The sequence below is a fragment of the Prionailurus bengalensis genome, chromosome B2, assembly GCF_016509475.1.
Source record: "Prionailurus bengalensis isolate Pbe53 chromosome B2, Fcat_Pben_1.1_paternal_pri, whole genome shotgun sequence".
NCBI lineage: Eukaryota > Metazoa > Chordata > Mammalia > Carnivora > Felidae > Prionailurus > Prionailurus bengalensis.
In genome coordinates, this window is record NC_057349.1 from 143,973,191 (window position 1) to 143,999,272 (window position 26,082).

The following is a 26,082-nucleotide window of genomic DNA, read 5'->3' on the forward strand; positions in this document are numbered from 1 at the left end:
GCGTGCGCATTTGCACATTCTAGTGCCTTCTAGAAAAAGTGGATGGAGGGCGGAGCTTGTAGATAGGGTGTAACTAGAAAGGGCGGGCCCTTTCAAGGTAAAACTGCGCTACGGAGAGAGTGTGGTGTGTTCGTTTAACCGTCTCGTTAAACGTATGAGCTTGCTCGGAGAGCATGCGGCGAATCACAGCATAAGCTCACGAGCTTAAGCTCGGGGCCTGAACCTGGGTGGGACGGGGCAAGAGTGTTACACGGGCCATCCGGGGAAATGACAACCACGGCTTCTGAAGAGAAACTGCATCTTGCGCTGCCCAGTTTCTCCTATTGCTCAGCGGGGCTGTGTGTGGGTTCGACAACGATCGGCCGAGGCTTTGCGACTACGGGAGCCGAATACGGCAACGCGAAGTTACGGGTGCCTCGGACCCGCGACTCAACGCTAAAAGCTCTCCTAACCTAGTGCGTTGCGTTCCGCCCCCAGTCGCGTTGCAGCGAGGTGGTTGGTGGGCTCCAGGGTCGCGTGCATTTCAGCGTAGGCGGTGATTGGAGGAACAGAGGTGACGGACCGCCCTCTCAGCCGCTCGGCGGAGGGGCTTGTTAGTTCCGGGCCGAGACGTCTGTGACCTCCGGGATCCGAGTTCTTTTCCCTGAGTTAATATGGCTGCGGCCGGCGAGCGGTTGGGACCTCGATGAGGAAAGGACGCGAGGCTTTTCCGAGGCTGTGCTCGCGATCCCTCAGCGATGGCGCTCCGGTCGCGGTTCTGGGAGTGGCTGTCGGTCTGCAGGAACCGCGGTAATTCCCACTTCTCTCAGATAACTTCCCAGGGCCTGCCCAATAAGTGTGCACACGCAAGTAGTGATTTATATTCAGCACATCCCAGGCTAACAGCATGGTGATGACAGTAGTAGGAAGTCAAGAACCAGGATCTGTGATGACTGGACTCTGTGACCAGACTTACCTTTTTCTCCCCCTTCCGGGGAGAGAAGGTTAGATCACATTCCAGTTTTGTCCGTGGTTGTCTTTTTAAAGATACATGTGGTGGTTTCCATTCTTAGGGTGTGGGGTCGCAGCGCTCTCAACCAGTTCCAAGCCAGCGGTGAAGCCTGGAGTGGATCCTCTGGAAAATGAAGCCGTCGCGCCAGAGTTCACCAACCGGAACCCGCGCAATCTGGAGCTCTTAGCTGTGGCCAGGAAAGAGCGGGGTTGGGGGACAGCGTGGCCCTCCCGTGAGTTCTGGCACAGGTAATAACATCGGCCAGGTAATTGACTGACAGAGCAGTGCAGGGTGCGCTACAGGTTGGTTTCATCAATTCAGTTAACCTGCCAGATACTTCTGGGGATTCTCTTCGCAGGAATCTGCTGTAGCAGAGGAGGAGACGGGCGTGGGGGGACAAACAGTAAATAAATGTCAGGAAGAAAATTTAAAGAGGATGATGTTAGAACGGGGCGGATGGGGGGGGGGGGCTGGGTGCTTGCTAAAAGATAGGGAGAAGACAGTCTGCCAGGAAGAGCATTCCCAGCAGAGGAAACGGCCAGGGTGGTAATGGGCTTGTGTGTTGGAAGGACTAAAAGGCCTGTGTACCTGGAGCTTAGTGAGCTTAGTGTGCGAAGGAGTGGATAGTGTAAGGTGAAAATAGAGGAGCAGGCAGGAGACCGATCATTAACTTTGTAAATTGAAGTAAGCAATTTATGATTTTTCACTACAGTAGGAAACTGTGAGAGGGTTTAAAGTTTGAGTTTGAATTAAAGGTCATTCTCGTTGCTTTGGGGTGAGCAGATTTTTAAGGGGGTAGGGTAGAAGCAGAAAGACAAGTGAGGAGTCGATTCTTTTTTTAAATTTTTTTGTTTTAACGTTTATTTATTTTTGAGAGACAGAGCATGAGCATGGGAGGGGCAGAGAGAGGGGGAGACACAGAACCTGAAGCAGGCGTCAGGCTTTGAGCTGTCAGCACAGAGCCTGACACGAGTCCCGAACCCATGAACCATGAGATCAAGACCTGAGCTGAAGTTGGACGCCCAACGGACCGGGCTACCCAGGCGCCCTGATTGGGAGTCTCTTCTTTGTTATAAAGATGGTTGTTTATTGACCGCTTTGTATTTTCCAGGAACTACATTAGTTGCTTTATGTACGTTTTCTCATTTAATCCTTAAAATTGCTTTATGAAGCAGGTGCAATAATGTCCTCCATTTTATAGGAGCAAGAGAATTGAGGCATAAGGGGACAAGGTTAATAATGAGCACCAGAGCTAGGATTCAGATATGTTTGGTCTCCCCTAAGAGCCAGGCCACTAGAAATTATTATCACTGTGCTGCTTTATTTTATCTGCTGATTTACTTAGTAAGCATGTGTTAAAGGGGAATGTTTCTTTAAGGACTCCATAAAATTGTAACGGAAAGTTAGAAATCGTATGTGTGTGATATATTCATTCAACAATCATTAGGCCTGTGGCGTTTCGTAGGCATTTTGCTAGAGGCAAGAGATGCAAACATAGAGTAGACGTCATCCCTGTCGGCAGATGTTTTCATGGGTTCGTAGTGAAAGATGGAATAGGGATAATGAAGTGTTACAGTTGTTATGATGCATTTTTACTTAGTGTACATAGGGAGGAGTCAAAGGGAGAAGGCAGATAACTTGAATTAATCTGGATCGTAAGTCAAAAAAGCTTTTGAAACACCAAACCTATTTACTTGATATTTGGATCATTTAAATAATTAGAGATCTATTTTCCCACCTGTTTTTTGTTCTATCAGTCATATTCACAGTATTATCAGTATAGAATTTTGGTATTTTATCGTAGGAAGTGACCTTAGAGATGAGTCCTCTATCTTTGTTGAACACATGGTTTAGGATAAGGATCAGCAGACTGTGGCCCACTCTTGATTTCAGCTCAGGTCATGATCTCATGGTCGTGAGATCAAGCCCTGTGTCAGGCTCTGCACTGAGTGCAGAACCCACTTGGGATTCTCTCTCTGTCCCCCGCTTGCTCTCTTTCTCTGAGATAAAAAAAATAAATAAATTACAAATCTTTTAGCACACCACATACACTGTTTTTTGCCTGAATCCTCCCTGCGTCCTTCAAAGTACATCTTGGAATTCCTTTGTGTTGGTGAAGAACATTGGCTCTGGAACCAGACCCCTGGACCGAAATCCCAGCTCCATTACTTACCGTTAGTTGTAATCTTGCTAAAGTGACATAACCTTTTTGGGTCAGTTTCTGACTGAAACAAAAAACAAAAAACAAAATCAAAATAAAAAAAAAATCAAAAGAAATGGTTATGAGATTATTTTGCTACATGAACTATGCCTGAAACAGGACCATGCCTGGCACAGTAGATGCTCAATAAATGTCAGCAGCGTCGTCATAAAGTGCTACTTCGTTCTGGTGACTGCAAAGAATACCACCACATGGATGCTTTTGTTGGCTGGCTCCATATCGTTGATTACTGCAGTGATTTCCAAACAGGGTTGCAATGAATTGTTTTTTCCATGCATTTGATCAGTGAGGTTGGACATGTTTTCATGGGCCTAAGGGCCATTAATATTTTCTATTTCCGTGAACAGGCTGTTCAGATCTTTTGCCTGTTAAGTTATTGGTCATTTTCTTATTGATTATAGGAGGCTTTTTACATGGAAATGACCTCTTTGCATAATATGTGTTTAAAGTGTTTTTTGTTTCTAGCTTGCCTTTTGGTTTGTTTGCTGTTGTTTTTTTTTTAACTGCAGAAAAATTTGTCAGTCTTTATAAAAACTGGATGACATAGTTTGATATCATATTTAAATAGGCTTACTTCGAGATTGTAAAAAAAAAGTGTACCTTCTAGTATTATGATTTCAGTTTTTTACATTTAAATCTTTGATCAATCTTTATTTTGGTGTTAGCTGATAAATAAAGGCTTAGAGTAAATGTATCCTTACTCATCGCAGGGTCACAGCTTAGCTCTGCCTCCTTAAATCCTTTTTTTTTTTTTTTTAATTTTTTTTTCAACGTTTATTTATTTTTGGGACAGAGAGAGACAGAGCATGAACGGGGGAGGGGCAGAGAGAGAGGGAGACACAGAATCAGAAACAGGCTCCAGGCTCTGAGCCATCAGCCCAGAGCCCGACGCGGGGCTCGAACTCAAAGACTGCGAGATCGTGACCTGGCTGAAGTCGGACGCTTAACCGACTGCGCCACCGAGGCGCCCCTCCTTAAATCCTTTTTTGAGGTAGCTGCTGTGTCAATAATTCTCACTTTTCAGAAATACCAAGTTTCTCTAGGATATTTGAGGTGTTAAGTGGAAATGTTTGGTTTAGTTATTGAGGTTATCCTCACAAAGGCAGAGGACAAACACCTTCCCCAAGTAAAATCCAGGTTAAGTGCGTTGAAGTAAATGAAACACCGTGTTCTTGAGAAATAGTTGGCGTTTATTCACCCGAGGCTTTTTAATCTTTAGGATTCTTTTATGATTTCATTCTGTTCTCATCTCGTTTAGGTTGCGAGTTATAAGGACTCAGCATCACGTGGAAGCGCTTGTTGAGCATCGCAGTGGCCAGGTTGTGGTTTCAGCGTCCACTCGGGAGTGGGCCATTAAAAAGCATCTTTACAGCACCACAAACGTGGTGGCCTGTGAGAGCGTGGGACGGGTGCTGGCAGAGCGATGCTTGGAGGCAGGAATCAACTTCATGGTCTACCAGCCCACTCCATGGGAGGCAGCCTCAGACTCGGTATTTTGGTTTTGTATTTATTTAGAAGGTACTAATTCCCGATGTCAGGTGCTTACATAGTAGCGGTAATTGCATTTCTCAGGTTCTTTCAACGTGGCAGGTGCTGAGGTGGGTATCCTGACCTGCAGAGTGGCCCAGAGGGTCAGGATTAGTATCCCCTGTCCTGTGTACAAGTAACCTGAGGCTGGCTTGTCCAGAGTCCATCCAGGGGAACTGGTGTACAGCCGCAACGTAGACCACTCTGCTTCCCGTTCACATGTTAACATCTCGTGTGTCTAACGAGACACTATTAGTCTTTGACGTCTCTAAGGTCTCTTCTTATCCGTGTCATTAAGATCGCTTTCTGAAAAACCAGGGGAGGCTTGGAAGTTAGCAAGGAGCAAGTCAGCTGTTTCATCTCTCTTTGTTTTGAGGAGCGAGAAGCACGGTGTATTGTCCGCTTACTGTGCTGACTTAATCTTTTCCTTTTTTCTGATCTTCAAAACCAGATGAAGCGACTACAGAGTGCCGTGACAGAAGGCGGTGTGGTGCTGCAGGAGCCCCGGAGAATCTATGAATGAACTAGAAGCATCGTTCCGAACGTATGGATATAAAGCTGTGAGCTGTTACATCCTTCAGAAGAGAGCATCTGGAAGAACAGCCAGCTTGGAAGTTTTATACAATCACGTAACAGTGGAATGTTATTACCAGTTAAGAAGGTCGTCCCTTTCACCCCTTGTATGTGTGTGTGTGTGTGTGTGTGTATATTTTGTTGTTGCTCATCAAGGGCTAAATTCTTACCTTCTCTTGGACAGAAGTACCTGAGAAAAGCTGTTGCCAATGATAATTAACTTTCGAAGGACAAATTGTTTATAAGCTAAAGAATAAATGCATATTATGAATACTTTCTGGTTAAATGAATTGTTTTTTTTTGCCTTTGAGCTCACTGTGGCAAGAGCACACACACGAGGTTTATGCAAACTGCATGTCACCACGTCCAGCGCAGAGGGTGATCTCAATAAACGATGGCCGTTGCTGCTCAGTGTGGACTTTTTTTTTTAATAGGAAATGCCTGTATCAGTCAATTTATTATAAATAGCCTTAGTGCTGTGAAGAAAAGGGGCAAATCCTAACCTCAGTTGGGCTCCTGAACCCTAACATGCAGAAGCAGATTTGAAAGAAGAAAGCACAGTGGGCAACTGAAGCAGCGGTGGAAAGGAGCAGGGGTGGTGTGTATCATATGCCATTAAGTGAGTTTGTTGGATGGGTGGTGAAGCTGTGCCGGGTGGGAGTCACGGCAGCTCTCTCACAAGAGTGGGTTAAATCAAAAGAGGTTAACTACTTCTGGCTATTTAAGACAGATGTGAAGAGGAAGAACATGTAAGCAGTTAGGGTAGCTTCTGGAGCATTTCCTCCCAGTTTTTAAATGTGTATCCCAATTATACATACATAAGTGAAATAACACTACTATTTCCAATCTGAATATTTGATAGATTCCTGAAAAAAGCTAAGTATGCACCAACATTTTTTAAAAGTATGATTGGTTCTGAGAGGCCTTCAAGGGAAGACGTAAAGACCGATGGACTAGTGGCTTCGGAAATTGACAGAGACAAAAATAGAGTTCACCTGGAAGTGACACTGTACCTGGGTTCCCCCCCCCCCCCCCCAGCAAGGAATAGGTGGATGTTTTTTTTTCCCCCCCGCAAGGATTGTCCCAGATCACCTCTGCAGTTCGATGGGCAATTATTGAGGCTTTTTGCGGAGAGTTTGATAGATGGTATTATAAAGGATGATGCAGACAAAGTGAAGAAAAAGAAGGGGTGTTGGGGGAGGGGACGGGGCAGCTCAATATGGGCGAAGTGCGAACAAGTGCTGATCTCAAAGCGGACGAGAGGTGGTCCCTCCACCCTGCCACAGCTGCCGTCCTGACCTATCTACCGCGGTTCCTCCAGGTGCTGTCTACTGGCCCCTTTTCACCCTTCTTCAGGCACCATTTTCTCCCACCACCCGTCCTAATACCCTAGGTCTCGGTAAACCGCACCTTAAAGTCACTGCAGAGATTGCGGCGCGGAGCAAGGGAAACGGGCTTTGGCTGGAAGGCGGGGTCTAAGCGAGCCCCGCCCGCGGCCGAGGTGTAAGGGCGGACACCTGTGGGCGGGCAGGTGGCGGCACGGCCAATCGCAGGCTCCCGGGCCGCCCGCTTCCCGTGCGAGCCCTTTAAGGCGGCCGGCGCGGCGGAAGCGCGTGGCTGCACGTGGCCGCACCGGGCGCCCTCGGCGGAGCTGCGTGGCCATGGACGTGGGCGCCGACGAGTTCGAGCAGAGCCTCCCTCTGCTGCAGGAGCTCGTCCTGGGCGCGGACTTCGTGGGTAAGGGCGGGGATTCCGGGCCCTGTCGCCGCATCCCTCTGGCCCGCGGGAGCCTGCACAGGGTGTGGCGCGGGTGGGACAGGGGCAGAGAGGTGAGGCCCAGCCGGGACGCTCGGCAGGCCGCGGGAGGCGCAAAGAGGGCCCTTCCGACGGACGGGGACATTCCTTCTGGGGCCTGGGCGGTGGGACGTTAGGCAGCGATTACGCCTTGGCCCCACTGTGGTCCAGGTAGAGCCGAGCGGATGGGATGAGTGGCCTGGCTTGTCCTTGCTTTGGCTTTCTGTCTTCTTGACCCCACCTGGCCTCCTGAGCCGAGTACGCTCGCTCACCTGCAACACTTACAACATGAAGAGCCGTGGCAATGGTCTGCGTCTGCGGACTCTCGTCTTTTTTTTGTTTTTTGCCTCCCCCGCAGGTCTGGACATAGAGTTCACGGGCCTTCGTTCTAACCAGTCCCGGCCCCAGCAGATCAGGTAAAGCCAAAGCTGCCTTACAGCTGAGCTAGGGAGGGGCTCACCTGTGCCCTTCCGACTGGTGTTCTGGCCACTTATTCTTTCTCTGCAGACACCTTGTTGGCATGGGGGGGGGGCAGGACAGTACTTTGTGTGTGTGGGGGGGTGGTCTTTGTCCACTGAGCACTGGGAGTACGTAATAGTTGTAACAAGGAAAAATGCTGCTTGTGGTTGAGAGATGCTGATCCAAAGTGGAGTCTAGGGTGCCTTCACACTATTTCCTTCCCTGTGGGATGAGATGTCTGTTTTTCCGCAGCCTGTTCGACCTGCCCTCGGAGTGGTATCTCAAGACCCGTCAGAGTGTTCAGCAATTCACAATCTGTCAGATTGGTGAGTTTCTTCTTCAGCTGTTTGCTAGAGTTACTGAAGGAGGGGTTTGTTATCGCCTTTGGGTTTCCTGCTGGTAAAACAGCTTTGACTCCCTTCAGAGATGCTGGCTTCAGTTTTGGCCGTGTTGTGCCTGTGGGGCCCGACATTTGGGAACAAGCAGAAACTGAATTAGCTGCACTGTTCCCATGCCTAAGTAAATTAAAGAATCTGTATCCTCTCTCAAGAAAAAATGCGCGTGGTTTTTGCTTAAAACCTGCAAGAACAAGATCCTGTTATAAAGCGTCTCGCTCTGCAGACTTTTTCACTAATGGGGCTTAGACATCTTTCTATATCGGCATAAACAGATTCCCATTCATTTTTTAACAGTCACGTAGTGTTCTAGCTGTGAATGTAGGGATTGACTCAGTCTCCTTATGATGCCTTTTTACCTTTTGTGTGTAATTAAACAAGTTGTGTTAACTGTCCTGGTGTTTATGGATGTGTTTGGTATACTACCAGCAGTGGAGTTGTGGAATTAGTATGTGAGTGAAAGTATGAACTTGGGGGGGCCAAACGATCCCTCTCCTACCAGCCATCCACAGAATTTACACTGACTTCTACTAAAGCACTGAACGTGCCTGGTTTCCTCATCATGCTGGGTAAGATCAGTCTTTACTTTTTTGCCCACCTGGTAGAGGAAAAATCTAATTGTTCTGATCTACATTAAAAAAATTTTTTTTTAACGTTTATTCATTTTTGAGAGACACAGAGCATGAACGGGGAAGGGGAGAGAGAGAGGGAGACACAGAATCCGAAACAGGTTCCAGGCTCCGAGCTGTCAGCACAGAGCCCAATGCGGGGCTCGAACTCACGAACTGCGAGATCATGACCTGAGCTGAAGTCGGGTGCTCAACCGACTGAGCCACCCAGGCACCCCTGATCTACATTTTAAATGGGTTAACCTTTTTTGTAAAGGGGTAGGCGATACATTTTTAGGTTTTGCAGATCGTTCATATGTTCTCTGTTACAGCTACCTTTCTGTTGCTGGAAGTTAGCCAAAGATAATATGTAAATGAGCATGGTATGTTTCAATGAAGTTTTATTTACAAAAAAGGTCTTGAAACAGATTTACCTTTGCTTTTTCTATGCTGAGCATGTGTGTGTTCTCTCTCCTTGTCCTTTGCTATTTTTCTGTTGCAGTTTTTTTCTTAATGGTAAGACCTCTTTGAAAAGTATATGAAACAGCATGTAGGTATTTCTGTTGTCTTCCCCTACTTTGAAGTCTTCTTCACTTCACCATAGGGTCTTCTTAGCCATGCAGACATTTTAAAGTCCTTCACTGTATAAATCTCTGTTTTCTTTAGCATTTCCTCCGGTTAGTTTTAAAACTAGAAAAATGTCAGTTTTCTGTATTTGAAGAACCATTCACAATTATAGTTTAGTAATTTCGGTGTGAATTACAGTTTGAGAGCTCTCCTGTTTCTAATCTTTTTTTTTTTTTTTAAGAGATTATTTTAGGGGCGCCTGGGTGGCGCAGTCGGTTAAGTGTCCGACTTCAGCCAGGTCACGATCTCGCGGTCTGTGAGTTCGAGCCCCGCGTCGGGCTCTGGGCTGATGGCTCAGAGCCTGGAGTCTGTTTCCGACTCTGTGTCTCCTTCTCTCTCTGCCCCTCCCCCGTTCATGCTCTGTCTCTCTCTGTCCCAAAAATAAATAAACGTTGAAAAAAAAAAAATTAAGAGATTATCTTATTCTAAGGCATACAAAGTATCTTTAGGTGCAAAGTACCGTTTGCAATGTTTCCTTTCTGCAGCTAACTTTTGATAGCTTTGCTTGGGTATTCACTCCCTCTGTTATTCTTGTAGGATTGTCTGTGTTTTCCAGTATTGAAGGAGAGTCAAACAAGTATGTATGAAGACCTTTTGCAAAACATCTGGCTCTTGCCCACTAATCTTCTCCACCTGCTCCCCTCCGTCTTCTGCCCCAGGCTCTGAACCACTTTGGCCCTGGATGTTCCATGTTCTCCTCCCCTTCTGTGCCCTTCCGGCCTCCTGTCCCCTGCAGGTTCTGGCTGCTTCAAGTCTCTCTTGAGGCAGCATCTTTTCCGGGGGTCTTTCCTGGCACGTCGGTGCCCCTCTCCCTGTTTCTGTGAGCCTTCAGGGTAGGTCTAATGAGGGTGATGTGACTCCTGGACACCAGCAGGCAGAAAGCGTGCTGAACGGTGGACTCAGGATGGGGGCGGACCCTTCCCCGAGGGCAGGATCTCTGCCTTTTTCCTTTGGCCCCAGCGCAGTCAGCAGTACTAGACGTGGCCAACGTTTAGGTACTTCTCAAGTGAAAGAAGTAATTCGCTTAGAACCCTGCTCTGTGGGCTAGAACTGAAAAAAATGTCTTTGGCTTTTTTTTTTTTTTAATGTTTTTTTTTTATAGGTATGTAGCCCATTCGTGTAACTTCTTTCTCTTCCCCACGACGTTTGGGGTTTTGGATTCGGAGTTCTCTTTCCAGGCTTCCAGTGTCCAGTTTCTGAATCAGTATGGCTTTGACTACAACAAGGTATGGCAGCAGAGCGGGGAAGGGGAAGGTTTTTTTTTTTTTTTTTTTTTTTTTAAAGCTTTATTTATTTATAATAAGAGCACAAGTGGGAGAGGGACAGAGAGAGAGGGAGAGAGAAAATCCCAAGCAGAGTCCACACTGTTAGCACAGAGCCTGACACAGGGCTCGACCCTATGAACCATGAGATCATGACCTGAACCGAAGTCAAGAGTCAGATGCTTAACTGACTGAGCCACCCAGGCACCCCAGAGATAGGAAGGTTTTAAAGGTTCTTTGGTCCAGCCGGGCTGCGTCTCATTTCCTGTGCACGTGAGACTGGACAAGGAGGGCTTCTTTTTCATCTGCTCCTGCTGCACAGAGGATGCCTCCACTAGTCTGCTTGTTCTCATCCTGTCTAGTTTCTCAAAAACGGGATCCCATATATGAATGAAGAACAGGAGAAGAAAATCAAACACAACATCCTGACTGGGAACTGGAAAGTTCGCAGGTAAAGCCTGTTTCTCCAGGTGCTTCGTGGGTTTCTGTTTCTGGTGTTTTTTCACGTATCCTGTGGGTAGGTGTGCTGGCTCAAGAGCACAGTGCCCTCGCGGCGTCACCTTTAACCGGGGTGGCTTCGGCAGTATGCAATCAGCCAAGCAGGACAGCTCAGAGTGACGGTGGTTCCGTTCCTTCCGCTGCGATGAGAGCCCTCTTGCTGCATCAAGTATGATTTTTATGTTCAAAAGTGAAGGGGAGTGGGGAAGAACCGACTCTTGACTCAGTACTCCAGTGGAGAAGCAGGAACTCCATTCCGGTGCCACAGCGGGGAGGGGCTCTGCGGGACTCCCTGTGACGCGTTGTGCTGGCTTTCCGTGTGATCCTGGGGAGGTTTCAGGGGTAAATCCCGGGTAACCTTGACCATGCTGGTCATAGGCCTCCGCCTGGACCTACTGCCTCATGTTCTTGAATCTGAGTGCTCCCGAGGGTGGCGTCTCTGCCTCTCTTCTTTGGCCCCAGGGCCAGTTGTCCTACTGGAAACCCCGTAATGCCGTAGAGCTGGGCCAAGAGTGATGCAGTGACAGCATCGCGTGGTCACCTGGGCCCCAGACAGGCCCTGCAGTCAGTTGTATGGAGCTCAACCAGTCACTTCAGCAATTTGAGCTTTAGAGTCTTGCCTTTATTGGGAGGGGGCTTAAATTAGACCAGTTTTAGCTCTGGAATGTTCTGGCTGATTATTAGGTCCAGATAACTACGTACTATTGGAGGTGGGGGGTTTTGTTTGTTTGTTTTTGTTAAGCCCTACACCCAAGCTGGACCTCGAAACCACAGCCTCAATATCAAGAGTTGCATGTTCCACTGACTGAGGCAGCCAGGCGCCCCCAGAAGTTTTGGGCTTTTTTCTTCCCCCCTGAAATCCTCATTCATGGATTTTCAATAAAAATGTGTCTTTTTGTGAGAGGAAAACTATTTGAATTTTTAACCTTCTGTTATTTTCAAATGTTGGAGAAGTCTTTCCTCATCTCAAAATAACATCATGCTCTTGTGTCCCTAACATGGGAGAAGATGTGCTTACCAAAGTTCCTGTCTTTTCCTTATGTCACCAGATGGTGCTTTATTACCCCAAAGGCCGAATTAAGCAGACAGGCCTGATGGTAGTGCTCAGCGTTGGCTTGCTCCCAAGGCCTCTTCCTGCATGCGTCCCAGTGAGGCAGAAAGGATGGGGCGTGCCCCTGCGAATGTATGGGAGAGCATAGGCCAAGCGTCTGGCTTTCTGTTGCAGAGCAAGGCTCAGAAAATAGTCCCTTTGGGGTCCATTCTGTTGCCCGGATCACCGTGTTAAAGCTGGCACCCTCCAACCCCCTGGTCACGTTCACACTGTCTTGAGGTTCTGTGGTTCCCGTGGTTTTCTCCAACCTCCCATTTCTGTGTGCCCGCTTTCAGTTCTCTGGATAAAGACCAGATCAAGGTGGTGATTGATGAGGTGACACGGTGGCTGGACCTGGCGGAGGAGGGCGACTGGATGACTCTCCCTGGTATTGCCGGTAGGCAGGAGGCTCTCCCCGAGCCTGGGAGTGTTGGGTCACTGGCAGGTGTGGGGGTTGGGGGAAACGTACCCCCTCTGTCTTGTGGATCCTGGGCATCAGCTCAGCAGGCACGTTGTCCTTGGGGTGAGATCAAGCTCCGACCTCAACTCAGAAGCTGGAGGCATTCTGATCTGTTTTGTTCGGTTTGGTTTTGTTTTTACGTTTGCTTATTTATTTTTGAGAGACAGCACAAGCAGGGGAGGGGCAGAGAGAGAAGGAGACACAGAATCTGAAGCAGCATCCAGGCTCTGAGCCATCAGCACAGAGCCCCACGTGGGGCTAGAACTCACAAACCACAAGATCATGACCTGAGCCGAAGTTGGACTCTCAACCGACTGAGCCACCCAGGCACCCCATACCTGTTCGGTTTTTTTAATTAAAAAAAAAGACAACAACTTATTTTTGAGAGAGCGAGAGCAGGGGAGGGGCAGTTAGAGGGAGACAGAATCCAAAGCAGACTCTGTGCCGTCAGCACAGAGCCCGACGCGAACCACGAGATCGTGACCTGAGCCGAAGTCAGACAGTCAACAGACTAAGCCACCCAAGGGCCTCTGTGTTTATCGTTTTGAAAGAGAACTTTATGACCTTCAGCGTAGTGTGCTAACGTGGTGGCCGTCAATAGCTGTAACCCCCACACAGAGACCCTTTGGGGTCCTCAGTTTCAGAGTGGCCGGGACATCAGCTTCGGGAACGGATGTGGATGCCGTGTCGTCCCGTCCTGTGGGCTTCTGGCCGTGGCACGCCGAAGCGCTTCGCTTGCTCCATGTAGCTCTCCACTTCCCTTCCTCCTCTCGAGGGGAAGGTGAACCGCCGTCTGTGGCGGTTCCACGCGAGCCTTGTGTCTCCTTGCCGCAGGCTTCCAGGCCTTTGAGATCCAGCTGGTGCTGAGGCAGGCCCTCCCCAACATCTGGACGGTCCTGAGAGACCAGGGGGTGAGTTCCCGCCTGGGGGTGGGCAGCCTCAGCGGCTCTGTTTCTCCCTCGGCCTCTGAGAAAGGCTCTCTCTCGTCTTCCCCCCGCTCTCCTTTTGTGAGATTATGGCTACGTTCCCAGGAACCCGGGATTCAGAGGACTCGTCTCTACTTTTGTCTCAGATAATAGTGAAAAAAGTGAGCAAACAGCATCGCTGGTACCTTGAGAACACCTCCTGCGATCGAGAGAGCTGTTGGAAGGAGAAGATTCTTCTCTCTGCGAGGGGTTTCTCTGTGTTTTTCCAGATGCTGGTGAAAGCCCAGAAGGTAGGGAAAAATCTCTCTTCTTGGCCTCCAGCCGTCTCTCGTATTTCTGACCATGGTAATGCGCTGCGGCTGCCAACAAAAATGAGATGCCTTGAGATAGAAGCGGTCCGTTCTTGTTGATAACCCGCTTTCTGGATGTAGCCTTCTTTCCCCAAATCGCGACGGGTTAAGCGGGGACAGAGGGTCTGCATAAAACACTAAGGTTCCCGTCCCCCACGTCATGACTAGCTGACCCGGAACTGCTTGGGGGGATTGCTTCAGTTTAGCCCCCGGCGTGGACCCTGCCCCACATCCCTCCAAGCCCTGCTCTTCCTCTTTCTGGCATCTGCGCATAGGGGCCACTTCTCATGGGAGGGGCTGGTGAGGGGGGATACCGTGTGGTGGGATCTCAGGGTTCTGAAGCCACCCCCCCTGCGGGAGAGTGTGGACCCGGGATGTCTGGTTTTAACCCTCCTTTCTGCCGCCTGTCCATCCCTCCAAGCAGCCCTTGGTGGGCCACAACATGATGACAGACCTACTGCATCTGCACGAGAAGTTCTTCCGGCCGCTCCCAGGTACGGGCGTGCCCGCCACCCCCTCCCGGTCTTCCCTTCACGTCCAGACGGGGTTTGGGCCCCCGTCCTGCCCCAGGGTAGCCCCTCCACATACCCCTCCCCGGGACCCGCGGGCTTCCGGGGGTCTGGCGGATCTGTGCCTGTTCCCATTTTCCCCCAGTGCAAGCCAGGTGACTTTCCGGCAGAAAGACTTCCATTCGGCTTGATCCCGTCCCCGCCTTGATGGCAGCTGTCGTGTACCATTGCGTGAGACCTTGTGGGATCAGAAATGTGAGGAGAGAGGAAGCTGCCTTCCGTCTCCGCTATAATCCTAACACTTCGATCCCCCTCCCCCCCCCCCCCCCCCCCCCCGCCCGGGACTTATCACAAATTTGATCGCGCTACGTGATTTTGCATTTGGCTTTCCCTCCCACTTACCCAAAGCATTTATGCCGTTAACCTAACGTCATTTCAGTGGCTGTGTGGCCTTGTCTTATGGCTGTGCCACACTTTGCCTGACTGGTGCCCTCATTGGATGTACGATAGTGTCCTGCAGCCGTTAAAGGCTTGGACTCGAGAGCCCTGCTTCTGTCCTCCTCCAACCCTCCTCACATGTGTTAGCTCCGGCAAGGTGCTTTCTCGGTTTCCTTGCCTGTAAGAAGGGGGTGATAATGCAATATCCTAGTATTGGGGGATTAAATGAAATAGTGTACATTGTCCAGATTAAAAGGGTGGGAGGGTTTTAAGGCTTCCCCGGAAATGATAAAACCCCTCAGTTTGAGCATATGGAGAGAATCGGGGGAGAAGTAGGGGTAAAATTAATGCGCACTGGCCAGAAAAACTAAGACAACAAAACAAAACTGCTGGGAGAACAAAAGCTGGGTAAGAAAGGAGAGGTTGGGGACCACGGCCTGGGCCCTGTGAGAGCAGGAAGCCACCCTTCCTGGGGAGGGGTGTTAGGGACATGAGGGGGGGTTGGGGGTAGAGAGGGGAGCAGGGGGCAGAGCCAGGGATGAGACGGGCTGTCCTCTCACCCAGCGGGCAGTCGACAGGTGGATGCGTAAAACTGGGGAAACCCGCAGCACAGCGCCTTCGCAGATCTGGGAACAAACGCCCGGAGAAAGAACATGGAAAGCGCTTGCCTGGGGAGCGGGCAGAGGAGAGTGGGGTTTGCTTTGGTTTGTTTTGCCATAAATCTCTTTAAACTCCATACAGGTAGTCCTTTGATAAATATACCAATTAATAGCTTAATAGCTTTTTTTTTTTTTTTAAATCAGGGCACTTAGAATTTTTAGTTGATTTTTTTTTTTCTGTTTTCCTCTAAACAGTCCCTTACAGACCATTTCATACCCGCTTTTCAATAGCACTTCTTTCTCCCTGTGTGCGTTGGCTCACACCACAACTACGTTAACTAGTGTTGACAATAGCCAATATCCTGAGTTTATTGGAAAACCGTCTGGCTTTCACCACCACAAAAGGTGATGGCAGGTTGGTTTGAGATTTAAAATCCTTAATGACTAGGAGAAAGGATGTTTTTAATTCCCATTTTGTTCTGTTTTGCTTGCCTTGTTTGTGAATTAGCGTTGGTGACAAGCTAGGTTGGAGAATCTTCCTTCCCATTTTTATCTACAAACTCCCTTCTATCTGGTGTTTTGCTTCAGAAAGCTATGATCAATTTAAGCTGAATATCCACAACCTATTTCCTGTTCTCATTGACACCAAGAACGTGACAAAGGACATCTGGAAGGTAAGGAACGGGATTGCTTTGTCCCAGTTTGTTAAAGTTTGTTTACCGAGAGCCTGAGCTCCTGAGAGTGCAAGCAGGGGAGGAACAGAGAGAGAGGGAGGGAGGGAGGGAGGGAGAGAGAGAATCCCAAGTAGGCTCAGCACTGTCAGCAGAGAGCCCGAAATGGGGCTTGAATCATGACCCGAGCTGAAGTCGGACACTTAACTGGCTGAGCCACCCATGTGCCCTCACTCCGTCTCTTTTTTAAAAATTGTTCCTCAAAACCAGTAACAACTTCCTTTGTATTTTCACGTTGGGTTATCCTCTTAGCTTGTAAGTTTTTTCCTTCTCTCATCCAAGTTCCCATGTTTTGACTGAGTTGTATGTAGCTTGTCCGATCTAAAGCACCACACGGAGCAGTTTGTTCTAGAGCTTGATACATGCGTGATAAGTATGTTTAGGGGGCTGGGGGTGCAGTGGTGTTTCTAAAGCTCCCAGGTGACTTCTGTTGCACAGTTAGGGTATGAATTGTACATGGAGAAGGGAGGCACCCAACTGGCTTGAATGCTTCTTAGAACTTAAACTGAGGAACAGAGAGAGGGGAATCAGATCAGCATTTTAAAGCCCGAAGCTGGTCACCTAACTATTCAGTAAGGGAGCTACAAAAAAGGCATTGGGTTACTTGGTACCCCTTTACTTAGAGCCGTGTTTATCATTTGTCCCTCCCCAGTTTCCAGCTCTTCCGCAGGTCTGTGATGCTGTGCATCTCCATGTGACAGAGTCCAAGGGTGAAGCAGGAAGGGTGTGGGCTGATCGGAGGGAACCCACGTGTTCTTGCCACACAAGCGGAGAGGAGCTCGGGGTGACCTGGCATTGCCCAAGGCTCTCTGGTTCTTAGAGCACCTGGTGTCCACATGTGTGTCCTTGGCCATGGTCTGGTGCCTTGGAGGCATATGTTTACAGAACCCCTTAGACACATGCCTTTGTAGGAAGGTGGTAGGAGTTATTGCAGTTTTTCTAGCCTAGGTTATTGGGTACCTTCTAGAGAACCCAAGGATGCTGCTAGGGCCCTAATCAAGGGATAAAGACCCTGATCTTTGAATAGAAAGAGGAGTTTATAGGAATTATTTTCCAGGATCCTTCAGTGGCCATTGGTAATCCCCAAGCGGATAAGAAAAGCACAAGTTTTATTCTGATTTGTTCCATAATTCTAGGAACTGAATTTCCCAAGGGTTTCAAATCTATCAGAAGTTTATGAAGTCCTAAACAGGTAAGGAGGCTGTTTTTTTGCAGGGGGAGGGAGCTGCTCGTAGAGCAGGGGGTTCTTGATGGGGCGTGGGGGGATTTTATTCCCCAGGACACACCCTTTTGGTTGTTGGGGGGTGGGGAGGGCTGTCGTGTCTGGCGAGTAGACGGGACGCACAGGACAGCCCCCAATGGCAAAGAATTTTCCAGCCCCTGACATTCCTGTGCTGAGGTTGATAAACCCTGCCTAGAGAGGCAGGAAGCAGGTAAAATGTCTACAGCTACTGAAGTATATGGTGGTCTCTGTGGCCAGGGTTTAACTTCTTTTGATGTCTTTCTGATTGGAGTGAAAAGCTCTAGCACAACAGGCTTCTTTCCTTCAGTGCCCTGATGTTTGTCCCCCGCCTGCCGTGGTGTGGGTGGGCACGCCCCGAACACTTGAGTGAATGGCCCCGGACCTTCCTGCAGGAGCGGCATCTCCCACTTCCCCTCACAGCCCTGATCCGCTGTGGTCTGGGGGCCTGCTGGTGGGGACGCGGTGCCTGGAAGATGCCAGGGTGGAGGTGCTGCGCCTTTCCGTCCTGGGGGGAGGTGGGGGGGCGGGAAGCAGCAGACCTGAGCGATGGCAGCTGGAGGTGGGACCGTTCTGGAAGGACGCCTTGTCGGTGATTGTCCTGTGACAGCCCGCAGGGGTGCCCTGCGGCTCAGCACGTGACGGTCTCCTCTGGGTCCTCATGCCTCATGTCTCCTTCCTCCGATGGCCTTCCTGGGCCCCATTTCCCGGAAGAAATGGGGCCCAAATGCAGGAAGGGTCCCCTCCCCTCCAGACCCCTGCAGTGTCGTCCTCTTTGTGGCAGTATCTCCTGCTAGTCAGCGCATGTGAGCGCCTACTGTGTGCAGGGTCCAGGCAGGGAAGGGCTGCCCTCCGCCCACCTGCCCAGCCTCTAGTCCCATTGTCCCTCCGCTGGTTGGATGGCCTCCCTCTCGGGGCCCTCCTCCTGGCCCTCTCCTTTCCCTCGTCATCAGCCCGACCCAGAAACGACAGCTCCCCACTTGACTCTCTTCTCGCAACATGGTCTTTGTTCTTATCTTTGCGACTTATCTTCAGGGGCCTCTACTTCGCCTCGGCCCACCGAGGCCGGGTTTTCTTCCTTCACAGAACTTGCTCTTGTGAGCTTGCCCAGTGCAAACTCCTCCATGGTGTCGGCCGATGGGCTGACTCATGGGTGCGTTCCTGGCACCCCGGGCCCCTCTCTTCCTGCACCGTTGACGGTAGCCTCTCGTGGAGTTGTGGAGGGTTTTCGTTCTTAACTCACTCCCGTGGGCTCTTGTTCTTCCGCCCCTCCCCTCGCTCCCAGGGTCGCTCCTCGGCCTCCTTCTTGCTCACTGCTGTGTCCCTGGGTGACCGAATCCACCCCACTAGCTTCAGCTACCACCGCCGTGACTGCCTTTCAGACCTCCAGGACCCCCCGGCGAGCCGCCTGTCTGCCTGATGTTCCTACCCCACGTTGCCGCAAGCACGTCTAACCTGGCGTTGTTCTCTGCCCCCCAGACCCACTTCTGTGCCGGAGCAGCTTCCTCTACGTCCTTCTGGCACCTGGTGCCGTGCTCAGGGCTGGTGTGCACGCCAGAGTTTTGCCCGTCACTAACGGGCTCTGAATCTAGACCTTGGGTTTGAACCCCAGCTTTGCCACCCAGTGGCTTGCGAGCAACCTTGAGAAAACTACTTAATCTCTCTGGGCCTGAGTTTCACGGCCTGTGACCCGAGAAAATGACTCCAGGTGACGCACAGGCCGCCATGGGACTTACTGTGCTCATTGGTGAGAAAGGACCGAGACCTGTGCCTTGCGCTGGGCCCGCGGCTGTGACATGTTCGCCACTGGCCATGCTGCTGACGGTCCTAAACCGAGCAGCCACTCTCCTTGAACAGATGAGGAGACCAGTGTTCCGAGACACTGGGCACAGACCCAGTTCTCAGAAGCTGTGGCGGAAAACGGAGGGAGGGTCTTCTCGTTGAGCGGGGGCACCCGTGCCACAGCCGAGACCTGCACGGGCCGAGCCAGCCACGTCTGCTGGTCAGGCGAGTTCTGTCTGTCTTCCGCCCTGAATGTCTGTAGTCAAGTCTGCCCTTCTCTGCATCCCCAGGATCACTGCCCCAATCTTTATTTTCCTTTTTTTTTTTTTTAATTTTTTAACGTTTATTTTTGAGAGACCGAGACAGAGCACAAGCGGAAGAGGGGCAGAGAGAGAGGGAGACACAGAATCTGAAGCAGGCTCCAGGCTCTGAGCTGTCAGCACAGAGCCCAATGCAGGGTTGAACTCACAAACTGAGATCATGACCTGAGCTGAAGTCAGCTGCTTAACTGACTGAGCCATCCAGGTGCCCCGAGTATTTTTCATTCCAGGATGGTGGTAGCCCCATGGGTGCCTCATGGCCTGTCCTACCTTGTTTCCCACTGCTGCTCAAGTGCTCTTTTAAAAAAAAATTTTTTTTAATGTTTATTTTTGACAGACACAGCATGGGGGGGCGGTGCAGAGAGAGAGAGGGAGACACAGAATCGGAAGGAGGCTCAGGGCTCTGAGCTGTCAGCACAGAGCCCGACGCGGGGCTCGAACTCACAGACCGTGAGATCACGACCTGAGCCGAAGTTGGACGCTCAACCAACTGAGCCACCCAGGTGCCCCTCAAGTGATCTTTTAAAATGTGAACTTGACTGGCCTGTGTTTCTCCTCTGCCTTTCTGATGCTCCTCAAGCACCTCCCCCTGCCCCCCGCTGTCAGCAGCTGAGCTCTTTCCCTGGCCCCTGCCTTTCCCTCTGGGGCTCCAACCACACACACACACACAGGTCAGGCCTTGCTCCCTTTCCCTCACTGCCTTTGCGCCTTCATTGTGCAGGAGACGCCAGACGCCTCCCCATCGCTTCAGCCAAGCGAGTTCCTGTGGTTCAGGACTCCTGGAGTGCTTCCTCCTTCAGGAAGCCTTCCGTCCCTCCTGCCCGCGGCCTCCGTACCCACCAGTGCACTGTTAGTGCCTCGGACGCTGCAGGGCCAGCTCTGTATGTGTCCTTTGGGTCACCAGGTGCATGCTCCCTGGGCAGAGCCAGTGTCAACTTTATCCAGGTTCCTCACTCAGGCTAAGCGTGTGGCCAGTACTCTAGTGACCTAGTAGCAGCCTCTCTCGCCGTCTTCACCTGTGCTGCTGCCTGCTTACTGAGACCTCATCCGCCTGTTCCTGGACCTGTGCCTTTTTGTTTCTTTCAAAAAGGCACCCCAGTCCTGGGGACGCTTTTAGTTATATTAGCATAAGACGGTGAGGAGATACCAAGAAGGGCTTATTTTCAGTGACTGCTTTTTCTTTTTTTAATTTATTTTTTAACGTGTATTTTTGAGAGTGAGAGAGACACAATCTGAAGCAGGCTCTAAGCTGTCCGCACAGAGCCCGACGTGGGGCTCAAACCCACGAGCTGTGAGATCATGACCTTAGTCGAAGTTGGACGCTTAACCGACTGAGCCACCCAGGGGCCCCTCTGTGACTATGCTTTACGCTGTTTTTCTTCTGTACTAGTGACTTGAATCCTACCAAAAATTCCGGGCCAGTGATTATTCACGCAAGCAAGTGCGAAAAATACGGTATGTTCCCGTGAGCTGGGGCCACCCCATAGGTGGCTGACTGTTGGGGTGGCGGCACTATGGCCTGGTCTCCCCACGGGCAGGTGTGTGGGAGGGTTACGTGGGTGCTCCATCATTTTCCTGTCTGTGCTCCACGTGACCCCCCCCACCCTGAAAAGGAGTCCTTCTGGAAGGCTTCACGACCTCCTGGGGGGCGTCTGCTCCCCTTTGACACGTGATTAGCCTGCTGGGTGGCTTTCTGCCTCGGCTTCCTGCTGCCGTGGGGGACCCAGGGTGAAGATGGGTGCGGGTGGGAAGAAGGGCACACCCCTCTCTCGAGGAGCGATGGTTGGTGGTGGTGCGTGTGCGGCCAGCACGGGTGTGGAGCTGGGCGGAGAGGAGGTTCCTTGTCCAGGCTGCGTTCTGACGGCTGCCTGATTCTCTCCCGCTTCTGGAACACGGCTTCAGCTGAGACCAAGTACCCCCACGAGGCTGCGTATGATGCTTTCCTCTGTGGCTCAGGTGAGAGTTGCTGTCGTTACACTTGGTGGGGGGAGGCTCACGCTTTATTCGGGATGATCCCCCCTCCCCAATCCCGAGGCTCTCCGTTCATTTCTAGGTGGGTTGCACATCACAGAAATAAAGCGTGGCTTTGCATGTTTTGATAAGGGGAGCTGGTCGAGGCTGGACGTCTGTTATATCTCTAGTGTTTTGTCCCCAGTTCTTCTGAAAGTGGCACATTTGCTCCTGTGGAGAGTACATGGGTGAGTGTTCCTTCCATCCTGTTACGGGAACGGGGCTCGCTGGGTGTGAGCTAAGGCGCCCGGTTCCTGCGGCTGTCCCAAAGGGAGCGTGTGGGGTGCTATGTACACGCAGTCCCTGCCCGGGGAAGCAGATTTCCTCCTCAGGGTGGCCTTCCCTGCTGGTCTTGGCCCTTGTGTTCCCACTGGGAAAACTCACATGCCGGGAGGCCGAGGCGGTAAGGCCAGCTGTGGCTCCTGACCCCCGCCTCCGTGCCTCCCGGGGTGTAAGCTTGCTTTGTTACCTGCCTGTTCTTCATCACTGTGTCACAGTGAGGTAGGAGGGCTAAGTGTCCAGGCCGATAAGGGACCCCTCCTGGGGGTCCCCGCAGTCAGGCCGGGGAGAAGGGGAGGGACTGGGAATCGAGCATATAGGAAAGTGTTTCTAAAACCCCAAATTGGAATGTGTGGCGACGTCATCCTCGATGCTTCCAGCATCCGCTCATAGGCGGTGACGCCACACATGAAATACACATTCTGTAGCGCCAGCTGGGTGTCCGTGTTTGTTGTGTAGGATTTGGGCCAGGTGAGGAGCTCATCAGAATTGAAACACAGGGTCCTTGAGGCCGACTTGGAAACCTTTGCGGACCAGTGAAAGCTAATAACTTTGGACTAATCTGTTAACCTTGGTACTGCCTTTTTGTCTGTTTTGGTAATGGACGTTATGCATAGCAATCCTCTGTGAGCTACTGATGTGAGGCTTATAACTTAAATAGGAAGTCGGCCCCCTCTTGCTCCTCCCTGAGCTCTGGCCGCATCTCTGTGCTCCCCGGGAGGTACCCACGTGCCAGACGGTGAAGGCAGCTAACAGCCCGAATGGCAGAAAATCTCCTCTGTTCTTCTCCCTGTCTTCTAGAACTTTTCTGGTCCAGATGACCCCAGCGTCCGACCTCCCATCCTCCTCCTTAGCGTCCGGAAGTGGCACCTGGGTGCCTTACATCCTTTTATTCGATTGAATCCTCGTGACCTAAAAGCCCTCCTAGATTTAGAGAAGTTCTATGGCTGCTGGGCCTGCCTGGCTCCAAGGCCTGTGTCTTCTCACAGACCTGTGCTCAGGGGTCTGCTGGTGTCTGGACAGAGGCAGGGCGTGGTGGGTCGAGGGGTGAGGGACGGCCTTTTGGAATCAAGGGTGATGGTCCCATCAAGGGATGATAAAGTGGACCTGGGGACAGCGGCCTCTCACGAATTCTCTGAGCCCATGGCTAATGTTTGTCAAGGGATCTTTACCAAAGTGGAAGTTCTGCTTTGGCCTGGGCCTGGAGAGAGCTCTGAGATTGGCCTGTTGGGGGAAGCATGTGGACTTGGAGGGAGGAAGGGCCTTCCCCTGTTGTCCCCAGACCCTCAGCTGTGGCCGAGGACCTGTGTGTAACCGTTGGTATGCCTGAGTGCTCCGGGCTTTTCTCTGTCCCCGTAGAGCTGGCTCCCTGCCTGAGCTGTCCTTCCCTCTGTACCTCGATGTGCTGGCTCCCTACGTGAACCAGGTGAATCTTATCCGAGCCGGGGTCCCTAAGATCGTGAGTAGCTTTTGTTTTGCTCCTTCCCCTACTCAGCCGCGTGCGGGGAGCGGTCTGGTTTGGGGGTCTCTCAGAAGGGGGCGCTCCCGCCCCGCTAGGCTTGTTCTGTGTCTTCCTGCGCAAACCCGCGTGGACGCGCTCGTTCCTTCCTTCCCCTCCCAGCCCAGACGGAGCCCTTCCTAGCCTCTCTCAGGGTCTTCAAACCCTGGGGTAGGTTGCCAGTAGGAATGGCAGAGAGTCTCCTCCTTTCTTCTCCCTGTCTTCTAGAACTTTTCTGGTCCAGATTACCCCAGTATCCGACCTCCCATCCTCCTCCTCAGCGTCCGGAGGTGGCCTGGGGTCAGCGAGCAGCAAGTGTATCGTGAGTTTCAGAATCTCTGCAAGTTCGATGTCCGGCGACTGTCGCGGAGCCAGTTCCTGCTCTTGACCAATAAGTTCAAGGAGTAGGTGCCTGGGTTCTCAGCCCGCCCTCCCGCCCTCCCGCCCCGCAGCCCGCCCTGTCTCCTTGCGGCCTCCCGCGGCCTGCTCAGAGACGCAGGGCTGGTCCTTGCACGCCTGACCTGAGACCCTCTCTTGGCAGCGCTCGGAGCATCCTGAGGGAGTACCGGGGCCACCCCACCCTGCAGATCTCCCTCTATCGGTACTGGAGACACTCCCCGGACATCAACTGCTTGTTGCAGTAAGTGACCAGGGCCGAGGCTGCCCTCTGGACTGGCCCGCGGCGCCAGCTGGGGCTGAGTGGGGCACGGTTCCCTGGCTAGCGTGTGGTCAAGGGGTCCTTGGCGCGTATGGTGGCCTGAACGTTAGTCAGTGAGACTGGACACGGCTCTAGTAAACGTCTGCTGTGTTGGGTGCTGGCCTAGGTTCTAGGCCTTCGTCCGTGAACAAAGCGCAGTCTTGCCCTCGTGGAACTCACACTCCAGTGGGAGGTGACAAGCAAGTGAATTGTGTGACAGATCAGGTGACAAGTGCCTGTTAAAAAGAAGAGCCCGTCAGGAGGTGGGAGTGGAGGGCCAGAGAGGGGCGGACGGTTAAAGGAGAAGGTGGGACCCCATTAAAGTCTCCAGGGAGGTGAGGGAACGAGCCAGGCAGAGCGCGGGGGAGGACCGTGTCCAGGCAGCGGGCAGACGCCCTCGAGAGGGGCCACGAGGAGAGAAGGGACAGGTATGTGGGCCGGAAGGGCTGGAGGGCTGCGGGTGAGGGCCGTGGGCGAAGCCGCGGGTGGTCGGAGGTTTTCAGCAGACGTGGGACGCAGCCTGCAGAGGACACGGAGGGCCAGGGAGGAAGTCGGGGAGCCAGGCAGGAGTGCCGTCGGCTTTTGGGGCTTGGACTGCATGGCAGCAGAGGGGTGCGCCCAAGGGGGTCCTGGGCAGACTGGAGGGGGGTCGAGTTTGAATCGGGGTTTTTTGGCCCGCGTAACTGAAAGGTGGAGTTGCTTCGTAAGGGTTTCGGCTTGCCGGTTGGGAGCCGTATGTATAGAAAACGGCATGCTTGAAGACGTTCGGCCCCTTGGCGATGTTTTCCTGCCTGCCAACCTCTGATGTAAACTGCTAGGAGGAAGACCGGTCTGGGTGGGTCTCGGAGCCCTTCTGCACTCACAGCAGAAGCTCGCGCTGGGGAAGTGACGGGAAGACAGGACGGTCTGGGTCAACGGAGCGGGGGGCCTGCGTGTCTGGGCTTTCACACCTGCCAGCGCACATGCGGCCGTCCGTCCGGCACCACTGACCCGCGCTCTGTCTTGCAGGGTCTGTGGCGTGGTGGCCACCTGGGCCCTCCTCGCTCTCGTCCTCGGAAGACCTGACCCCTGAGCGTGGCCTGCAGCCTCTGTCCCATCTCCGTGCCTCTCTGGGACAGCCGTCCGCATGTCCGCATGGGGCTCCTGTGGCTTTTGTGTAAATCGTACCTTTCTCTGCAGACCGATCTGTGTGGTCCTCATGAGGAACTTTGTTTTCAAATGTGAAATTGTGTAACTATTATCAACGATAAAGAAATCCTTAGAAGTGGAACTTTCGTGGCCCAGACTTTTCTTTTTGTAAATGGGAGAAGTTCCCACCTCTGGGAACTTAAGCTAATGTTCCAGAGGGTCTCATGTGCAGACAACTAGCCCTGGAAGCCAGGTGAACAAAGGGCCACGTTATTTCTGGGAGAGAAATTCTTGGCCAATAGGCTGCTTGGGATTTAAATCTGGGAAATGGCCTAAGTGTCCATGTGCATCTGTGATGTTTTGATAACATTTTATGATTTATAATGTTGGACATTCACTTCAGAAGCAAGAATTACCCAGGGGCACCTGGGTGGCCCAGTCGGTTAAGCGTCCAGCTCTTGGTTTTGGCTCAGGTCGTGAGCTCACAGTTCGTGAGTTTGAGCCCCGAGTCGGGCTCCACATTGCTGGTGCGGAACCTACTTGGGATTCTCTCTCCCTCCCAGTCTCTCTGACCCTCTCTGGCTTGCTCGCTTGCTCGCTTGTTCTCAAAAAAGAAAAATTAAACAAAAAACAAAACTTCTCCATCCCACAGCTGTGTCCCCTGAGGGGCCAGGGAGACTCGGGTTATTTTGTTTCCTCTGTGGTGCTCCACACCCGCCATGCCCACACTGTACTCAGCTTTATGAGTAGCTCTTCTCCATCGGGAGCAGAACTTGGCTGTTTGTGCAATCTTGAAACTTCACTTATGATTCAGCAGAACCTTCCTAAATGGGGGCGGGGAGGGGGGTGTCGCTGTTTCCTCCATAAAACGGGAGTTAGTGGTGGCAGCCGCCCAGTCGGGAGCTGCCTGTCCTGAGGGACGTGAGCGCCAGATGGGGCGCTGTCCCTCGAGATTCGGGGCAGCTCATGGTCAGGCCAAGGACACCGAACTCTCAGGTGGCAGGAGGGAAGTTTTACCCCTTTGTCCACCCAGCATCCTAGTGGGACGCCCCCCCCTTCCCCAATCGGAT

The 26,082-nt window shown here is 51.7% G+C and overlaps 2 protein-coding genes across 4 annotated transcripts; both read left to right on the top strand.

Moving 5' to 3' along the window:
- On the top strand, positions 1-5,583 carry MRPL18 (mitochondrial ribosomal protein L18). Of its 2 annotated transcripts, none has more exons than XM_043592688.1 (4): positions 1-789; positions 1,053-1,239; positions 4,471-4,702; positions 5,191-5,583. In XM_043592688.1, the coding sequence occupies exons 1-4, from the start codon at positions 738-740 to the stop codon at positions 5,260-5,262; spliced, it is 543 nt and encodes a 180-aa protein (XP_043448623.1). In that variant the 5' UTR covers positions 1-737; the 3' UTR covers positions 5,263-5,583. The 2 variants fall into 2 exon arrangements, with proteins under 2 accessions (XP_043448623.1, XP_043448624.1); XM_043592689.1 differs by having other exon boundaries at positions 473-789; positions 4,471-4,553; positions 5,191-5,258.
- Positions 5,584-6,920: 1,337 nt separating this feature from the next.
- PNLDC1 (PARN like ribonuclease domain containing exonuclease 1) lies at positions 6,921-25,154 on the top strand. Of its 2 annotated transcripts, none has more exons than XM_043592690.1 (19): positions 6,921-7,049; positions 7,465-7,522; positions 7,818-7,891; positions 9,733-9,772; positions 10,298-10,421; positions 10,820-10,908; positions 12,342-12,442; positions 13,340-13,416; positions 13,578-13,721; positions 14,203-14,275; positions 15,916-16,001; positions 17,195-17,250; positions 20,791-20,855; positions 21,303-21,356; positions 21,556-21,598; positions 23,049-23,148; positions 23,416-23,591; positions 23,729-23,827; positions 24,893-25,154. In XM_043592690.1, exons 1-19 carry the CDS (start codon positions 6,974-6,976, stop codon positions 24,954-24,956), a joined length of 1,599 nt encoding a protein of 532 aa, XP_043448625.1. In that variant the 5' UTR covers positions 6,921-6,973; the 3' UTR covers positions 24,957-25,154. The 2 variants fall into 2 exon arrangements, with proteins under 2 accessions (XP_043448625.1, XP_043448626.1); XM_043592691.1 differs by having other exon boundaries at positions 6,922-7,049; positions 14,206-14,275.
- The last annotated feature ends 928 nt before the right edge of the window (positions 25,155-26,082 follow it).